Source organism: Centruroides vittatus, unplaced genomic scaffold (assembly GCF_030686945.1).
Source record: "Centruroides vittatus isolate TY-2023 unplaced genomic scaffold, ASM3068694v2 contig_596, whole genome shotgun sequence".
In the NCBI taxonomy this organism is placed as follows: domain Eukaryota; kingdom Metazoa; phylum Arthropoda; class Arachnida; order Scorpiones; family Buthidae; genus Centruroides; species Centruroides vittatus.
The window spans coordinates 204,047-221,159 of record NW_027122360.1 but is presented as its reverse complement, the minus strand read 5'-3'; the positions used below and the strand labels follow the sequence as shown (position 1 = coordinate 221,159).

General features: G+C 32.6%; 1 protein-coding gene across 1 annotated transcript in view; it reads right to left on the bottom strand.

The window, feature by feature from the left end:
- Rrp6 (exosome component Rrp6) overlaps positions 1–17,113 on the bottom strand; it is a 51,112-nt gene that overhangs the window by 24,042 nt on the left and 9,957 nt on the right. The window contains exons 4-8 of the mRNA XM_067275151.1: positions 12,292–12,393; positions 10,811–10,992; positions 5,261–5,336; positions 5,064–5,174; positions 1,565–1,708 (exon numbers count right to left, since the gene is read on the bottom strand). Of these exons, the coding sequence (XP_067131252.1) occupies positions 1,565–1,708; positions 5,064–5,174; positions 5,261–5,336; positions 10,811–10,992; positions 12,292–12,393 (615 nt within the window). The remainder of the gene's footprint in view (positions 1–1,564; positions 1,709–5,063; positions 5,175–5,260; positions 5,337–10,810; positions 10,993–12,291; positions 12,394–17,113) is intronic.

The window sequence follows — 17,113 nt, the reverse complement described above, 5'->3', positions numbered from 1 at the left end:
ATTTCATTTTTTTTCCTCACCACCTCCCCGCGTTTAGTTTATTGCCAATTATTCGATAATGAGTAGTTTTGCCGATTTGAGTTTCAACGACGAATTTCGGTCGAGTTGCACCACACGTGATTTCTACAAGTTAATGGAAGACGACTTCTTGGAGCTAGGTTTGCCTTCCCGTATCGATAATGCATTGAGATTTCCGAAATTTGCTGTAAAATTAGGCATACAGCCGACCGAGTCCGTTTGCATTCTGTGCGATTCTAAATGCAAATTATATCATCGGAGTAATAGAGAAAGCTGTTTCTTGCGAAGTAGTAAGTGCGGAACAAAGACTTCTGCCTTTGAAGGAACATTTAAAAGTAATTTTGGCCACATTTCTTGGGGTTGCATTCTGTCGTTTATATGGCCAAGTAGTAATAAATCGAACAAAGGGAAACGCCAATCGACCAATAAAAGAGCAGCCGAATCGAAAAGAACAGGGAAGAAAAGAGCCGTACCAAGAGAAAAGGAAAGTATCCAAGCTGGCAAAACCGAAGAAAGAATGGATCGGAAGGAAAAAAAAAGTAGGAAGACGTAGGCAACCACCATCGAAAAGTGAGTAAAAATATTTATATATATTTTTTTTTCCTTTTGTTATTTCGGTTAACGTCCGCAGAGTCTGCAGAGAAATTCAATATGGCGGCCGGAAACGCGGCCATCTTGAATCGAGGAAAAAATTTTTTCCCCGTCGCAGTCTCCAACGTAGGGAAAAATTTCCCCCGCCGCCATCTCGGAACCTAGGGTAACATTAACCAAAATTTGTAATGACATTAAACTTATATGTTTGGTATTGCGTACGTTCCACGTTTTCACTTTGCGATAGGTGGCATTACTGCTTGGTCAGATATTCTGGAATGCCTATTCACATTCACCCAGACACGGTTGACTGAAAGTGAGAGTAAGTTATAATCATTCATTTTTATAACCACTTAAAAGGAGTTTTTTTTTTTGGATGAATAAATGAAATGTTATATTCACCCAAGTTCAAGAATTTCTCAGATGATTAATTCTCAGATATTTTATTTAAATGCATTTTGGATCAGAATTCTCAGAGAGTCTGAAATATCGGTGTATGGTCTGTTGCATCTTGTAATTAATCTGTCTTCTGAGTAATTCTTGAACTCTGGTGAATGTCGGATTCGAAAGACATAACATGTCTGAAAAAATCCCTTTTAAGTAGTTATAAAAGTAAAAGTTTTATTATCTTGTATATATTTTACTTTTGTTTTATCTTAATTACTGTTGAATTGTTTGTATAGTTTTTTATGTGAGTATAATTGTTAAAAGAGGATGGAAATCAACTGTCCACAAATATTTCCTTAATTTGTATAATAAATAAATAAATTTTTCAGACACCCTGTAGCATACTTTTACAGAGAATATAAGTACATTAATGATATTAATATGGTTTATCTAAGAAGTGCCTATGATCTTCTTAATACTGATTCCTGATATCTATTTGTTTATTGGTATATTCTGTATTTTACTTTATAATTTTAATTTAGTTAAAATTATCAGTTCATTTGCTTACCTTACAAATTTTTGGATTAGTAAACGATTCATTCAGTGCATGTAAATGATCTCTTAATTCTATAGTATCAACTATATAATCCTTTTTTCTCGTGGAGATCTGCATTAGACAAGTGATTCCTTGGAATGTTCGATAAGAATGATGCTATATAATAAAAAGTAACAACAACAGATCAGTCATATTTATAAGTTTAAACGTCATAAAATCTTTAATTAACAATTATATCTATAAATATATTCAAACAGTAGTTATTTCTCTGTGCTTTATGTATTTACAAAGCACACTTAATACTATGAGATACTATTAAAAGTTTCTAATACAATAAATAAAATGCTAATCATATACTACAGACACACAAATCGTCATTAAAATAATGCATATCATCTCTATGTCCTCTACTGGACTAGTTAATGAATGTTATTGTTGTCACTGACTCATCATATAACCTCTTTGGGTAATATAAAGTTTTTCAATGTTAAATCTCTTTGTGAGTGGCTCACAAGAGCTGCTCTACTTTCCAAGATGTACTGAAGGTTTCAGCCTATTAAGTGGACCTCTTTGGGTATAAGAACAAGTTTTGATTGAATTCAAAAGACCAAATAAATTTTATCAGGTGAGAGACGGTTGAGTTTCTAAGCATTTGAAGAATCTAATGTCTAACTGGCCTATACCAGATGTCAGAGATCGATGTGTGGATCTCTAACATCTAAAGTGAAAGAACAAACTTACAATATTAAGAAAAACTACACAACTGTTTTGGTCCAATTTGCCAGTGAACCTAGTGTGAAGTTACCTTGCTGGGATAGAGCTAGGTTGTTAGAAATAATCTTTGATAGATCAAAATTTAAGACTCATGAAACCGGAAATTTACAAACAAACAAAATGGAGGGTGCATTAATAATAAAGGGAAGTCACACCTTCCTAATGTTTTGCAGGCTTTTCCCAGCATATATGCCATAAAGAGATGTGGACAAACTATGAACAAATATTTCAGTTGTGTATGAAATCTAACGTTAACCTTGAATTTTTATTATTTGCAATGTTTTCTTGCATTTTGAATCTGAATTGAATGGTATTGGTTGTTGGCTTTTTAAAAATAAAAATTTTTTGAATGTATAGCAATTCAACCGTCTTTTACCTGATGAAATTTATTTTATCTTTCGAATTCAACAAACTTGTTCTTACAGCTAAAGAGAAGTAGTCCTCTTCAGCTGTAAGAGGCTAAAAATTATTGTATGCTAAAGTAACTCTCTCTTAAAAGTAGTGTTTGAGGTGCTTTTAAGGTAATTTGTTTGGTTTATTTTTCTAGTAATACAATGCTGATCATAACGTGATAATCTGGGAGCTGTTTTTCTATAATTTGTAACAAAAAGAAACTTTTCTTTATTTCCATCCATTTCCCACAAAGTTAAAAATGGGAGATGATCAAATGTTAATTTAACTGTCGACAATCGATTATCACACACAACCAGTCTGTGAGAAGCCAGGGAGTAGAGCATCAAACTCTAAATTCTTTTGATCGGCAACAGGTTGGTAAAACCCACTGATGATGTCACTGGATGGCTGTATCAAAATAGGAGAGCTATGAATCAAGTGGGGAGGATTAGCAAGGTTGTTGATAAGGCACCAGCAATCCACGAGTAAGAGCAGCCATTTTATACATTCAACAAGTTTAATAAAGTTAAAGGTTACAAACATAAATCCAGGCACAAGGAATACAGTTTCCTCAATCTAGTACAAATCACTAGAGAGAGTTTTTTTCTATCAAGCGAGCATTATGCCTACCAATAATTATTTCTGCCTGAGAGAGTAAATGTACATAGGATTAGTCATATATCATACCTCTGTGCAGCAGGGGATGTAACCCCGTAGGCTAATTATCTGAGGAGATGCTTGGGATGACAGTACTCCCTTCACAAAGTTAGAGATAAATCCATGGGAACTTGCTCACGTTGGAGGAGACGATACAAAGTAAAAAGTTAGCTCCTTGTAGAACAATTGCCCCCCGACGAATGGGTGCCTGGCCATTATATCCCCATCCAGTGTGGTAATTTGGTCAGGTGATCGTTTGTTTGGCAGCAATGACACATCAAAGGTGTCATAGCTGAACGATGAAAATTAAACAAAGTTGATTCGAAGGTATTTCCTTTGATTGTTTTTAGATTTCCCCCGTGGACTAAGTTAAGTGTCAACTTTCTCACACTTTACAATCATTCGTTTTACATATTTTTGTTATTTTTGCATGTCGATGTGAAGGGAAAGGACTTGTTGACAGTTAAGTTAGCATTCAATATTCTCCTGTTTTTAACTCTGTGGGAAACTGGCGATAAAATGGGAAGTTTCTAAAACATATCCTTTCATTAAAAATTATAGAAAAACGGCCCCTGGATTCTCACAAGTCCCTTCCTCCTCTCATCAACCTGAGAAAGTATTGAAAATATGTTAAAATAAACAGTTGTTAAAGTGTGAGAAAACTGACATTTAACCAAGTCCATGGGGAGAATCTGAAAACAATCAAAAGAAATACTAAACCTGCTAGTCGACAAGTTTTGTTCAATTCTCTGCCCTAGTCGACCCGTTGGTGACACATCCAAAAGTGTTGTCACTCCAAAACAATAGTCACGAGACCAAATTCCCACACCTGAGAGGGATATGATGGCCGCACACCCAACCTTTGGTGCAGACATCCCCAGAAGCCATAGATAGTCTCGGCTCATCTCGCCAAACACAAGGCAACTTTCCCCATAGATGGGTGACCATTAACTCCAACGTGATCAGTCCCTAAGGAATATCTTTAATTTTGTGAATTGTGCATCCCAGGCCTCCATGGATAATTTACTGCAGAAACGATTGACACTACTGTAAAGAGGTATGATAATTACCCGATTTATGTAAACTCTCTCTCGGTCTGTTAGCCAATAAGCAGAAACGTGATATCCTAGAATCTTGTTGCAAGTTTGTAATCCTGTAGTTTGTATTCATTCAGTTGATACTAAATTTGTTGATTTTTCGATGGTAGTTCTTAATCGTGTATGACTGACCCCTATCGGCGTATCCACCTCCTTGTTACTCGAATCCCAGCCATCCAGTGATAATTGAGCAGGTTTTATCAACCTGATGCCAATCAAAGGGTATGCAAATCAAAGGGAGAAATTAGGGGTTAGAGAGTAATACTCTCTAACCCCTGGCTTCTCACAATAATCTACACTCTTGACCATTACTAGAATTTTATAAATCAATTTGTGGCTTTCCTGAGTGTGAAACTCTTAGCCATGGTGGTTGCACAGTTAAAAATTGTAAACTTTGACAACAGTTAAAAGGAGTTTCCTGTTGTTACAAGTCAGATTTAACAGCACTGTGAGTTGGTCATGCCTGTTGCACCACCAATTCATGGCATTGTAAAGCCTGCCAGATTCCTTGCAGTACTTTCTACCTTTGTTTCATCATCTGCTGTTATAAAATATTAACAACCTATCAATTTGCTAGTCACTATACTTACTTCTAAATCCACAGCAAACTCTTTTTCTGCATTTAATTCTTTACATAAATCTTCAAGTTTTTTAACTGTATCAACATATTCAAAGGGAGTTTCTTCTAAAGAAAGTGGAAGCTAAAAAATATGACAAAATAATTAATATAAATTTTTAGATAGTAAAACATTTATTGCAATAAAAAATTATTTGAAAAATTTCAAACCTGGGGTTTGACAAGTGTCAACCGATCTTCTGACGGTTGAAAGTGTTCGATTTCTACTTCATATGGATGACTATATCTGAAAAAAAGAGAAACTTTTACTTTAATTATTAGAAACATATTATAAATAAATTAATAATTAATTTGTTTTTACACTTTTATTAATAAAAATATTTATTGAAACATAACACCTTTATTTCTGTAATAATATATTTAATATTTTCTTAGATATTTCATTACCTCCATACAGAGGGACTTCCAAAATAAATGCTATCAATTTAAATTACTCAAATTATGTTAATTACTATCTGAGAAGTATGCAATGTACATCAAATCAATAGAGTATCCATCTGAGTTTCACCTCCGATCTACATTCAAACATCTCATTGTCTACTACCTCTAGGTACTAATAAGGTTGAACATGAAAATGGCAACTCCACGACAGAGAAGGCATTTTTGTTGTGCAATTCATAGTCAGAATCACCTGACATTATGCAACACTAGCAATTTGCAGGGACTGTAAAATTGTGGCTGCTGTGGAGGAGCAACAATGGATATGCCGTAGAGAGCATAGGAAAAGTTTGAGCATCGGTTGATTTGTGCAGTGTGACATGAAGTGCATTTATTGAGAAAATATGATAAAAAATGTGAAATTTAGACAGTTTTCCAATGTTTTAATGCACATTACAATATTCTCAGGTAATAATTAACTTAATTACAATAATTTAAACTGGGTTGCATTCTTGTGAAAGACCCTGTATATACAATAAAAATCTATCTAAAACAGAACTTGATAGCACTGGCCAGAATTTTCAATTTTAGCAGCCTCATGCCTCATCTTTTATACAAGATTATATTAGGTTTTTATTACTGCAAACAAAGGAAAAGTGTTACATTAGAGAAGCAGTTCTAAACATGACTTGTAATTGTCATGTTTCAAAAATACATTGAAAATTTTTTAGTATCCAAGGATTGTTTTAACTGCTTTTTGCCAAGCAATATCACTGGCTAATCAACATTTAATTTATTAATTATCATTAACTCTTTAAACATGAAATTGGCTGAAAGAAAAGTTGTTTGACTGGTTTTGCTATAGAAATTGTACACCAAGAGGCCAAAAATAATTTCTTCTTCAGTTACATAAAAATAAAACATTTTAAGAAATTAAAGAGTTAAACAAAAATAACACAATTCTTATAAACATATATATTTATATATAGCTGAATGTGTGTGCGCGTTTGTCTGCTATAGAAATTGAAGGAAAATTGTGTATATGGCCTAAAGGGGTCAAATTGACAGCTTTTCAAAAGAAGTCCAATGGTGCAATTTAAAATTACTAAAATAGCACATCTGCTTAGTTATTAATCACAATATACCAATATATGATTGGCAAGATAGCTCGTTCCCACTTCAACATAGGTATGTTGTGTCATTTGTAACCTTATACACGTTGGAAATTGAGAATTTGATAATTTCCCCTGCAAAAAAGGAATCAAAATTGCAATTCAATGTTTCTATTGCAAGGATCCAAAATTAGTAATTGACATAACACTTTATTTTATTCTTTCATTCTGTCTCTTACTTAAGCTTAACATCCTTTCATACATCATCATCTGTCTTTTTGAGATTTTCCCACTGGATAATGTTAATGCATCATCTTATTTCCTGAACTTACTACTAAAATTTGGATTGGCCATTAAAGTGAAAAACTTAGATTGATTTAATGTTGTGAAATTCTATCAGAAATCGGAATCGGGACCCCAGAACTGGACACACTACAGTTGAATACAACCAACAACTTCGTGCCTTGTATAAAGAAATTGCAGCCAAAACAGGCAGTAAATTGACCTACAAAAGGCCCCCCTCTATATATACATTATTGCTCAATGTGAAAGACAAATCTTACGATCTCATAGCTCCTGGTGTGTATAGTGTTCCAGTGAGGGATGACAGGTTTAGATGAGACTTGGTGCACATTAGCTCCACCAAACGTTCCATCCAACAGAAAGTCCGTGAGTACAAATATGACATAGACCATGCACGATACACCACTGCACTATCCACCTTTGCCACTGACCCAGAAGTTCATACAGACCTGTCCAACACCAGGCTGATAAAAAAAAAGCCTTTCACATGGATCAGATCAGGATGCACTACAGGTCAGCTTTGTATATTTCAACGGCCCTCAAGGCCCTTGAAATATACAAGGCCAGCCTGGCAGGTAGATATATCAACTTTAAGAACAGCAATGCATTATCGTACGCTTGGTGCTACGTATGTGAAGAACAAGTTGTCGCTGACACTCTGTGAGTGTGTATAATTTATGTTTATACCAGTCCCACAATTAATAGGCTTTCATATGTATTTATACATAGATGGCATGCTTTTGCAACCGTTGAATACAGTTAATAACCATATTCCAATTTTATTTTAAAATTTAACATTTGAAATTGTTTCGATACCAGATGTTCTAAGTTTTGAATTCCTTCTCAATTTAACCTGAAGCAGACCTCAAGTGAGGCCAAAAATGTTTGTTTCACAAATTTTAAACATTACCAGCCATAAAGGTTCATCAAGAGTGTTCATTAACACTGGTAACCACGTTGGAAGGTATTGTTATTAGAATAAACTTGCTTCCTGGACAAACAAATGGTCCTGTTCAAGCACATCAGCTTCATCATCTTAAGAAGAGGTTTACTACCAGTCAGGTGGGAGATGAATATGAAAAAAAAAAAAAAAAAACAAACAACAGAAAAAAGTTTGTCCTGGAAGCAAGTTTATTCTAAATTGGCAAAACTTATTGAAATCGAAAACTAGTTGTTCCTACTTGACCCTTAAATCTTCGCATTTGAGATTTTGTCCAGTCTGGACTGAGGGAACTGCATCTGAAACATAACATCAGTGAGTTGCCTGACACAACTAAAAACATATATTTGAAATAGTTACATAAAAGATGAAAATTTCCAATGGAGTGAGAGGAAGGAGTTGAGTGTAACTGCTGACATGTTGAGAAAAAGAAATGACATTTCCTTTAAATCAATACAGGCCCAAGCTTGCAGTTACAGCAGATAGCAATCAAAGAGTTGAGTAATGTGGCACAATCTAATGAGAATGAGGGACATAAATCTGGTTCCGTTTTCTTAGGACTCGAATAACTTTTCCATAGTTTGACCAAAACTCACCAAACTCTGGAAAAACAACAAGCAACTGTGTGGCTTTATATTCCAAAACACAACACCCAAAAATGTCCAAATACTTTTCTGTTATTAAGTGTCAAAGAGGCAAAAGTTGACACTTTCGTTTTTTGAATATATCTTTTCTCAGAGTTAATTATATTTTTCAAAAAGTAATTTATGCACACACCAGGATTCTGCTAATCATTTCGACAGCAAAATAATCAAAATCTAATGTGGGAATTTTTTTAAATCGAACAGGAAAGCACAAATGTTATCCAACATAGCCTGGGCTTCACCCAGGCAATTATTGTTGGTCCTAACCTAACTCATCCCCTGTAAACAGTACCTATTGCATGATCACTATATGCAGGTAAGACAATTTTTCAGACTCTTTCCATCACAAAAAAAAAAAAAAAAAAAAAACGTATAAAGATTCCAACTGTGTGTATATCTGTCATCTGTCACGGAATGCCTAGAACGTGCACTAGAGGGTGTCCCTAGTGATGATTTTCAGCTAGTATTTAAATTAATAGTATATATTTTATTTATAACAGTATAATTTATTTACTAACAGTATATATTATTATTTTTATTTGTAATAGAAATTTATTATTTATAACACAGAATGACACCACTGCTGCTAGAACATCCACTAGGGGGTGTTCAAGGCTACTAGTATTCCTATATTTTGTTCTAAATTTTTATATGGTATTAAGTAGTTGTATATTTACAAAAATAAAAATAATGGGCACTTTCCAGTATGAATCCGGTCTTAGCCAGAACCAATGCACTGGTAAACACTTTAATAAGTTTTTACTGGAACATCTGGCAACCTAAAAAGATGGTGGAAGCAAAGACTATAATGACATTTGCAGACTTATTTTGTCAAAATAACTTTGGGTTAATACATATGAATAGTAAAAATGGTTTAAATAATATAACCATGAGAAGCAGCCGTTGTAGAATTACATCTTTACATTTCACATCATCAAATATAAATACTGAATTTTATTATTTTATTCAAAACATAATGTTATTATGAATATAGTTTTAATTTACATCAAAAATATTCAAATGTTTTTTTAATATCCACATTCAATTGATTTCCAAAGCAAGCACTGCAAATAATTCCCATGCATGTTCTACTGACATGCTATCAATGGAGAATTTTTTGACAGGAATAGATATCCCTGGTAGTTCTTATCAGAACAGAAATATTTTAGTCATTTTTAGACTATATTGTAGAATGTAATTAAGTAATATAATAAAGATAAATAATAGAGTATCTACATAATTTCATATCTCCTACACTAACATTTAAAAAAAAAATCATTTCATGAACAGAATATCATTTAATGGTTCCAGGTCATTGAAAGCCTTCCAAATAATAATATTATAATAGTTTAAAACCAAAAATAAAGCAAACAAATCCACCTAAATAACACTAGGTTGATGTTGGACTAGATGAATTAATCATAATCATTCTCATTGGGAGGGATTTTGTCATATTACTTTCAAATAAAAAGTGATCATGTCCTCATCATTAATAAAATATTTCTCTCTTTTATGTGCAGATGAAGATTTTCAAAAAGAAAAATATCAAACAGTACATAAGAAAATAAACAATACAAATGCAGATCTGAATGAGGAAATAGGACTTATCAGAGCTGTAGACCATGCCTGTAGAAGTAAAATTGTCAAAGGAACTAATGGTCTACATGTTACGTCCCAGTGAAGATATACCCATCTGAAATCTTGAAGACCATAAAAGTAAGGTGAAATTTAAAAATGAAAAATCCAAAGCTATTTCTAAAAACAATGTTAAAAATTAACTGTTTCCACTTTAACAGAGATGGCTAAATGCTCATAAAACACGACAAATGTAACCATATCGACGACTACTGATACACGATTAGAGTTATGCTGTGCACTTTATTAAGTCTGTCGTGCATTTCACAAAAGTGAGGAAGTGAGGGGTCCAAATTCTTCATACAGAACAATTTTACCAAATAAATGTGGTATATAATTATCATTTCGTTAACACCTACTTTACAGTATCTAAATAAAGGTTAATTATTTCTGTAATGTATCTGGATAAAACAATATACAATTCAGACATTTCTGTAATGTGATCCAAAGCTTTCTACTCTAGAATGAAAGTTAAACTTAATCTGACATTCATGTACTGTTAAATAGTTTTGATTTTAGAAGCTATTTCCTTTCTGTATGAAAACTACACTTAATTAAAAAAGAAGTGCAGATCTACACCATATTAAAGTCTGAAGTAGGTATAAAAGATTGAACATTTACAAAAATCTAAAATTAGTGTGGGGTCATATAAATGAATACATAATTACAAAAGAATGCATAAACTTACGATTCTTCTTCCCCAACTTTTTCATACAAGATGGAAAGTGGCTTTATCGAATTGGGCTTTTCTTTTATGATGGGCACGAAGCAAGTGTTCGAATTGTCGACTTTTCTCGCAAACTTGATCTGAGGTCTCAGAATATTTTTTGCCGTCAGAAGTTGAAACTGTTGAAACTTTGAACATTTACTCTGTTAAAAATGAAAAATTTGAAATTTTTTAAATTTAGTACCATAGTTTCTGATAATTCAAACTTATGATTAAAACATAAAATCTGTACTAGAATATGTTATTAAAAATGTATATGTATACAGATGAAGATCAATGTAAATTTGCTGTTTCTAAATAAACACAGATTTTAAGTTAAGCTGTTGGTGTAATGTCTGAAATTTTAAATTTCCTAATTTCTTAAATAAATAGTAGTAAAAATTTGCATAAAAATGAGATCTTTATAAAAATTTTATAGTAGTTATTGTCTTTAAAAAATGATTTTTACAGTAGAATCCACTTAATGTAATCACAGACATTGTTATCAGAATTATAAAAGCATGTAAAGTTAAAATATACTTATAAAACTCTGCTGACTATAATCAAAGTTTCAATTAGTTATCATCATCTTTGTATAAAAGAACATTGTTGAGAAATTCTTTTGTTATCAACCTCCAATATGGCTGAAAATACACATTACAACTTAATCAATACTTTAAAACTTAAGCATAAAGTTAAATTTAGGTTCCCATTGGCATATGAATCACTACAAAGTGGATAGGAACTGCCAGTTCATCTTCTTTCAGTGAGTGTTCGACCAAACTTCTCAAAAGTAACGTTCAAAATTATTTTAACCAATCATGCCATAATTTATATATGTTTGTGTTATGTAATATTAACAAAACAATATTTATTTTCAGTCAGGGTTCTTTTTGTTTGTTCACAGAGTGGTTTGTATGACAATGTAAATTGAACTTAAACATTAATCATTTCAATTCTTTTAAGTTGTTATTGCTTATTAGGACTTCAAAATAGTCAAAATTAAAACAGTATTTTTTTTTAATCTTTACTACTGCTATCTCTGTGTGCCCAATCAATCACACCAGTATAATAAATTATTACAGGGATGTCCTAGTATATGAAGATAATTTAAAATAGTATTAAGGTCATAGAGACATAATTAACATTTCAATTATTATTTGCTGGCAGTACAATGCTTTAAATTACTGGCATTTCTTACTTTAATTATGCAGTGAATTATAATTACTAAATCGCCAAGTCGTACATTTTTAATTATTTTAATATGACATCTAATGTCAGAGTTAACAAAACCAAACTGTCCACTGATTTCAGTGGACTATATCTAGTGCATATTAGTCCACTAAACATAGTGGACTAATATGCTTATCTTGAATAACATTATTGGTCATTCACATCAGTATAGGCAACTCCCAAAGTGATTACAATAAGAAAATTCTATTGCATTAAAATACTTTGTTTACCTTTCTATTCCAACTTGTAGATATTTCTTTATCTAATTTTACGGTGGCAATTATCAATTCCTCTTCTTTCTTCTTACCTGAAGCTTCGTCCAAAAGATTTCCCTGAATATAAAATATTTCAATTCTTAACAATTTTTTAAATATGAATGAAATGCATTTTCAACATATAAATCCATTATAAATAATACAAATACAATGAAACCTTGGCAGCAAAAATATTAATATGTATTGTATTTACTCACATAGGAGGAGGTTTTTATTCATTTTTGATTGCTTTAAAAACCTAAAACGTCCTATACATGCAAGCAAAGGATTCTTTGCGTTTTTGCAATAATTTTTGTGAACCGTGTGTTCACATTTTTTACCAGATGCTCGCCCTCTGGTGTTTAAAAACAAAAGTATTTTATCTGGGTCATTTGAATCGTTCTTGTGTATTGTCAGGAGTAAAGATAAATAGCAATAGGAAAAGCAAAGTTTTTGAATTGAATTCCAATATCACACGGGAGTCCAATATAAGTTTTAATCCATTCCCACATAAAAACAGACGATTATTCGGAAATCAGAATTCAGAAAAACTCAAAAGTGTAATCGACAGAGTGGATTCGACTGTTAAGAATTGGCAAAAAAAAGCTTCCCGATTATCCAGCTTTACGTGAACAAATTATGTCGATTTTACAAGATTTTTCCTTAAAGTTTAAAGTGCCAGTAATTTTTACAGGACAATGAGTGCATTTACATGCATTTGACATTTTATTTGTGATTAAACAAAATAAATTAAATTGTATTAATAAATCTAATTTTCTTTATTTTGATCTTTAAAGTCACACCTAATTCTATATGCGAGATCGTCTTATAAGCAAGTAAATACGGTAACTAAAAACTAAAACTGATGAAAGAAATTCACCCAAAAACATAACTCTGATGTAATACTACATGTATAATAAGTGATAAATATCAAATTTAATTTAATGATAATACAAATAAGCCTACTACACTTTTTCTTACTTTATTTGATATCAAAATTCTTTTATTTATAACATGCTTAGGCAATGCCTTTGATTTTAGTAGCCTTAGACTAATAATTAGCAAATCCACTACTGTTGAACAACAGAAAATATTGGTACTTGTGCTCAATATCACATTTTCCCAAAAACAAGGCCTTGCATGATTTTTCAGGATTCTCATAATATAAGCCCTATCCCTAAAATAAGCCTCAGTTAAGATTGTCAGACAGTCATATTTAATGTGTGTTGCAACCCATGACAAATGCCATCAAATTATAAAATATTATTATTAATACTGTATATAATTAAATATTATTATTGACATTAATACTTAAAATAAATGATAATATAAATTATAATCAAGTATTTGTAAATACCTAAGTGAATGCCTTTGAATAAGACACCTTATATTAATTTTAGCTCCAAGACATATTAGGATGTGTCTTTTGGAGCTAAAATTAATATAAGACCAAGTCTTATTTTTCGGAAAACACAGTATTTGTTACTCATTACTTATTAAGAGGTATAAGAGGTAACAGATATTGAGTAGATAGTAATGAATTGCTATTGCTACTCATTTATTAAGTACAGTAGTCCTACTAAAACAAGTATAGTTTTTGGAATTTCTACACAAAAGACTTTTATCAAATTTATGCTGTTTTAGGTTATAGAAGCCATTTTTGATTAGGTTAACTCAGGTTTTTAAGTATATATGAGGGTCAATTGATAAATAGCAACAAATATTTCTTATCTCAAAATTTACACAATACAAATGAATGATGAAACATTTATATTAAACCTCATTACATTACAAACAGCTTGATGCATAGTTGAACCTTGTAGGCCTCATGCACAGTGGCAGTGATGTTATAAAGATGACTGCAATGAAGAAACCTTCTGTCCACCATAAACAGTTTAAACCATTTGAAGTAAACCACTGAAACAATAACTGTATGTTCTTTTGTATTCTTATTACTGTCCACTTAGTATTATTGTAAAAGAACTTGAAGAAAGTATTCAGCAACTTTATTTGATTACTACAACTTTATGGTTGGAGAACAATATGCAGAAAAGTATACTAGACTCTAATTGATCAATTTTGATTCTACTAACTAAAAAACCTTCTTTGCTACAAATTTAATCATTTTCTTCCAAAGGATGAATGAAAATGCATTCTGAATGCTAGGAAAACTATCAAGTTTATTCAAAAAAGTCACCATAGTTACCTCTGTTCAATTGTTTACAATGGTTACAGTTGTAAACTGTAGCATTTAGTTCCCCTAGCACAACGCTGCATAATTTTTATGAAAGGATGTCATGGATGTCAATTATAATAAAAGATTTAAAGTAAAAACTATTTAAAATCAGTATTCTTGCTGCAATACATAAAAACTGATGCCTTAAAAAATAGGATGATACAGAGGAATAATATGTTAATTTGTTATCTTTGTAATCATTCAAAAAATAAAATGTTTTCTATTTCCTAAGGTTTCTTAAGTCAGCAAGAAACAGTCAGAAATGATTAAAATTGTTTATAATGTTCTAAACACAATTCAACATAAATGTTATCCATATGTCTGCAAATGTTAAAATGATAGTTCATAGATACAAGCTAGAATAAAGAATCAAAACCAAGAGTGAATTAATTAACAGGTATTTCATATTTGTGACCACTTTTGGATGAAAGTTTGATTCTGGCTCTCAATTGTAGACTGTACATTGATTGTCTGACTTCTAATGCTTTCAAATTTGTAATTTTATATATGAAATACACAGGTTTTTCCCCTCAAATGTCCCTAGTTTTGTAGATTAATTTTGAGAAAGTAAATATTAGCACAGTACTGTAGACGACAGTAATAGAGAGTGCCAAAGGAAAAGTTATTTACTACATTAAATCAGTACAATTCAAAACTTGTTATACTTAATAAATAATGGTGAAATGAACCAATATTCAGCACAAAAATGTAAGACAGCTAATGTTTTCTTCTGTGATATATGGGCATCTTCAGGTTAGCTGACCACCACATCTGTTAAAACAACAGGGATTGCTGTACACGTTTAAGAGGGGCAACATAAGAGAGAGAAAGGGAGGGGAGATGAGTGTAAAATTACAGCTCGTAGATCAACCTCCACACCAGGGAAAGGATTCTATATCTCAAAAGTTTATAGTGGTAATTTTTCTGGTGGCCTTCTATATCTTCAACTGTTCTAAATACCCAAATGTTCCTTGTAGGTAGTGCTATGTATGAGGCATGCACGGTTGAAATGCACATTGATGTCACAGAGTTGGAGACAAAGGTGGCCAACATGGTGTTCACCAACTTCATGATGGAATTCCACTGTTCTTTGAGATGGGTGTTTAAAGGGCACACTATATCACCCATATACTCCAAGTTGCAGTTAGTTCTGTGATATGTAAGAAGGATGGCATATAAACCTGAATTATTATTTTCACCTTCCTGCAATGCTAAAAGTCTTTAGCATTGCAGAGGAGGATGAAAAAAATAATTTTCATCTAGCTTTCCAAAGGAGTCCTAATCTTGAGAATGGAATCTCTAGATTAAAGTATTATATATTTGTAGAATTTCAATCTCGTCTTTCTTCTATCTAACTCCATTCTTGTTTTGAGCAAATAACGGCCAAATGGTCACCTTTGCCCCTGACCCTGACATTGACATGAATTTTGACCATGCACGCCTCATACATAGCACCACCTACAAGGAACGGCTCAGGTATTCGGGGCAGTTGGAGCTAAACAAAGCCACCAGAAAAAAATGTTACTATAAACCAGTGGCGTGCCGTCATTGGAAGCGATGGAAGCGCCGATTCCACCTTCCAATGACCTTCCCTTGAATTTTATAAAATATAAATTTTCATATTTTAACGTACTTTGAATTAATTAAAATTAATATTTTATTATAACTGCATTATGTATCTTTTACAAATTTCTATACTACATGTGAAAAAAAAAAACGATAAGATTGCTATTGTATATTCGAATAATTCGGTGGCGGAAGGAATGTCGAAACCGGGTCAGTCTCCAATCAGCCAGATTATATAGGCATTAGCACATGCAGTTTACAGTGCACCAACCTCACCCGGTTTAGCTGGTAGAAGCGACACACTCGTAAAGAGTACAGCTTTATATCCCGGAGCGGTTGTGGGCTGTTATCCGCCTGCCTGTCAACTTCCAAGCAGCCAGATTATAGGCATTGGCGCATGCGCTTTACATAGCACAAACGTCACGGTTTAGCTGGTAGAAGCGACACACGCGTAAAGAGTACGCGACTTTATATCCCAGAGCGGTTGTGGGCTGTTAGCCGCCTGCTAGATATTCGGCCACCGTCGCCCGATTATGTGAATAAGGAGGAGACTAGATCAACGGCGGGCAACCCGCGGGCCAGCTACGGCTGGCGAAAAGTTTCTATCCGGCCCGCGAGATCTTTAATAGATTATTAAATTGGAAAAATAACTAATTAATAGTTATTTTTCCAATTCTTTGTAATTTTCGAAAACGATAAAAGAAATAAATGTAGTAATTAACTTTTTATTTATTTATTTCATATTTGCAGACTAAAAAAATTACGAGTCACAAGAAGGCGTCAATTAACTACTACGGCGCGGAAAAAAACGTAAAATTTATTCTGGCCCATGTTATAAAAAGGGTTGCCCACCGTAGACTAGATTTATAACTTAACTTAACCGATAGGAATTTACTGGCACGTTTTTATGATAGTTCTGTATAGTTGACAGGAGTTTAAAAAAATCCATTAAAATATTTGATATATTTATTCTGCGTTTATTCCGCTCTCCCATCT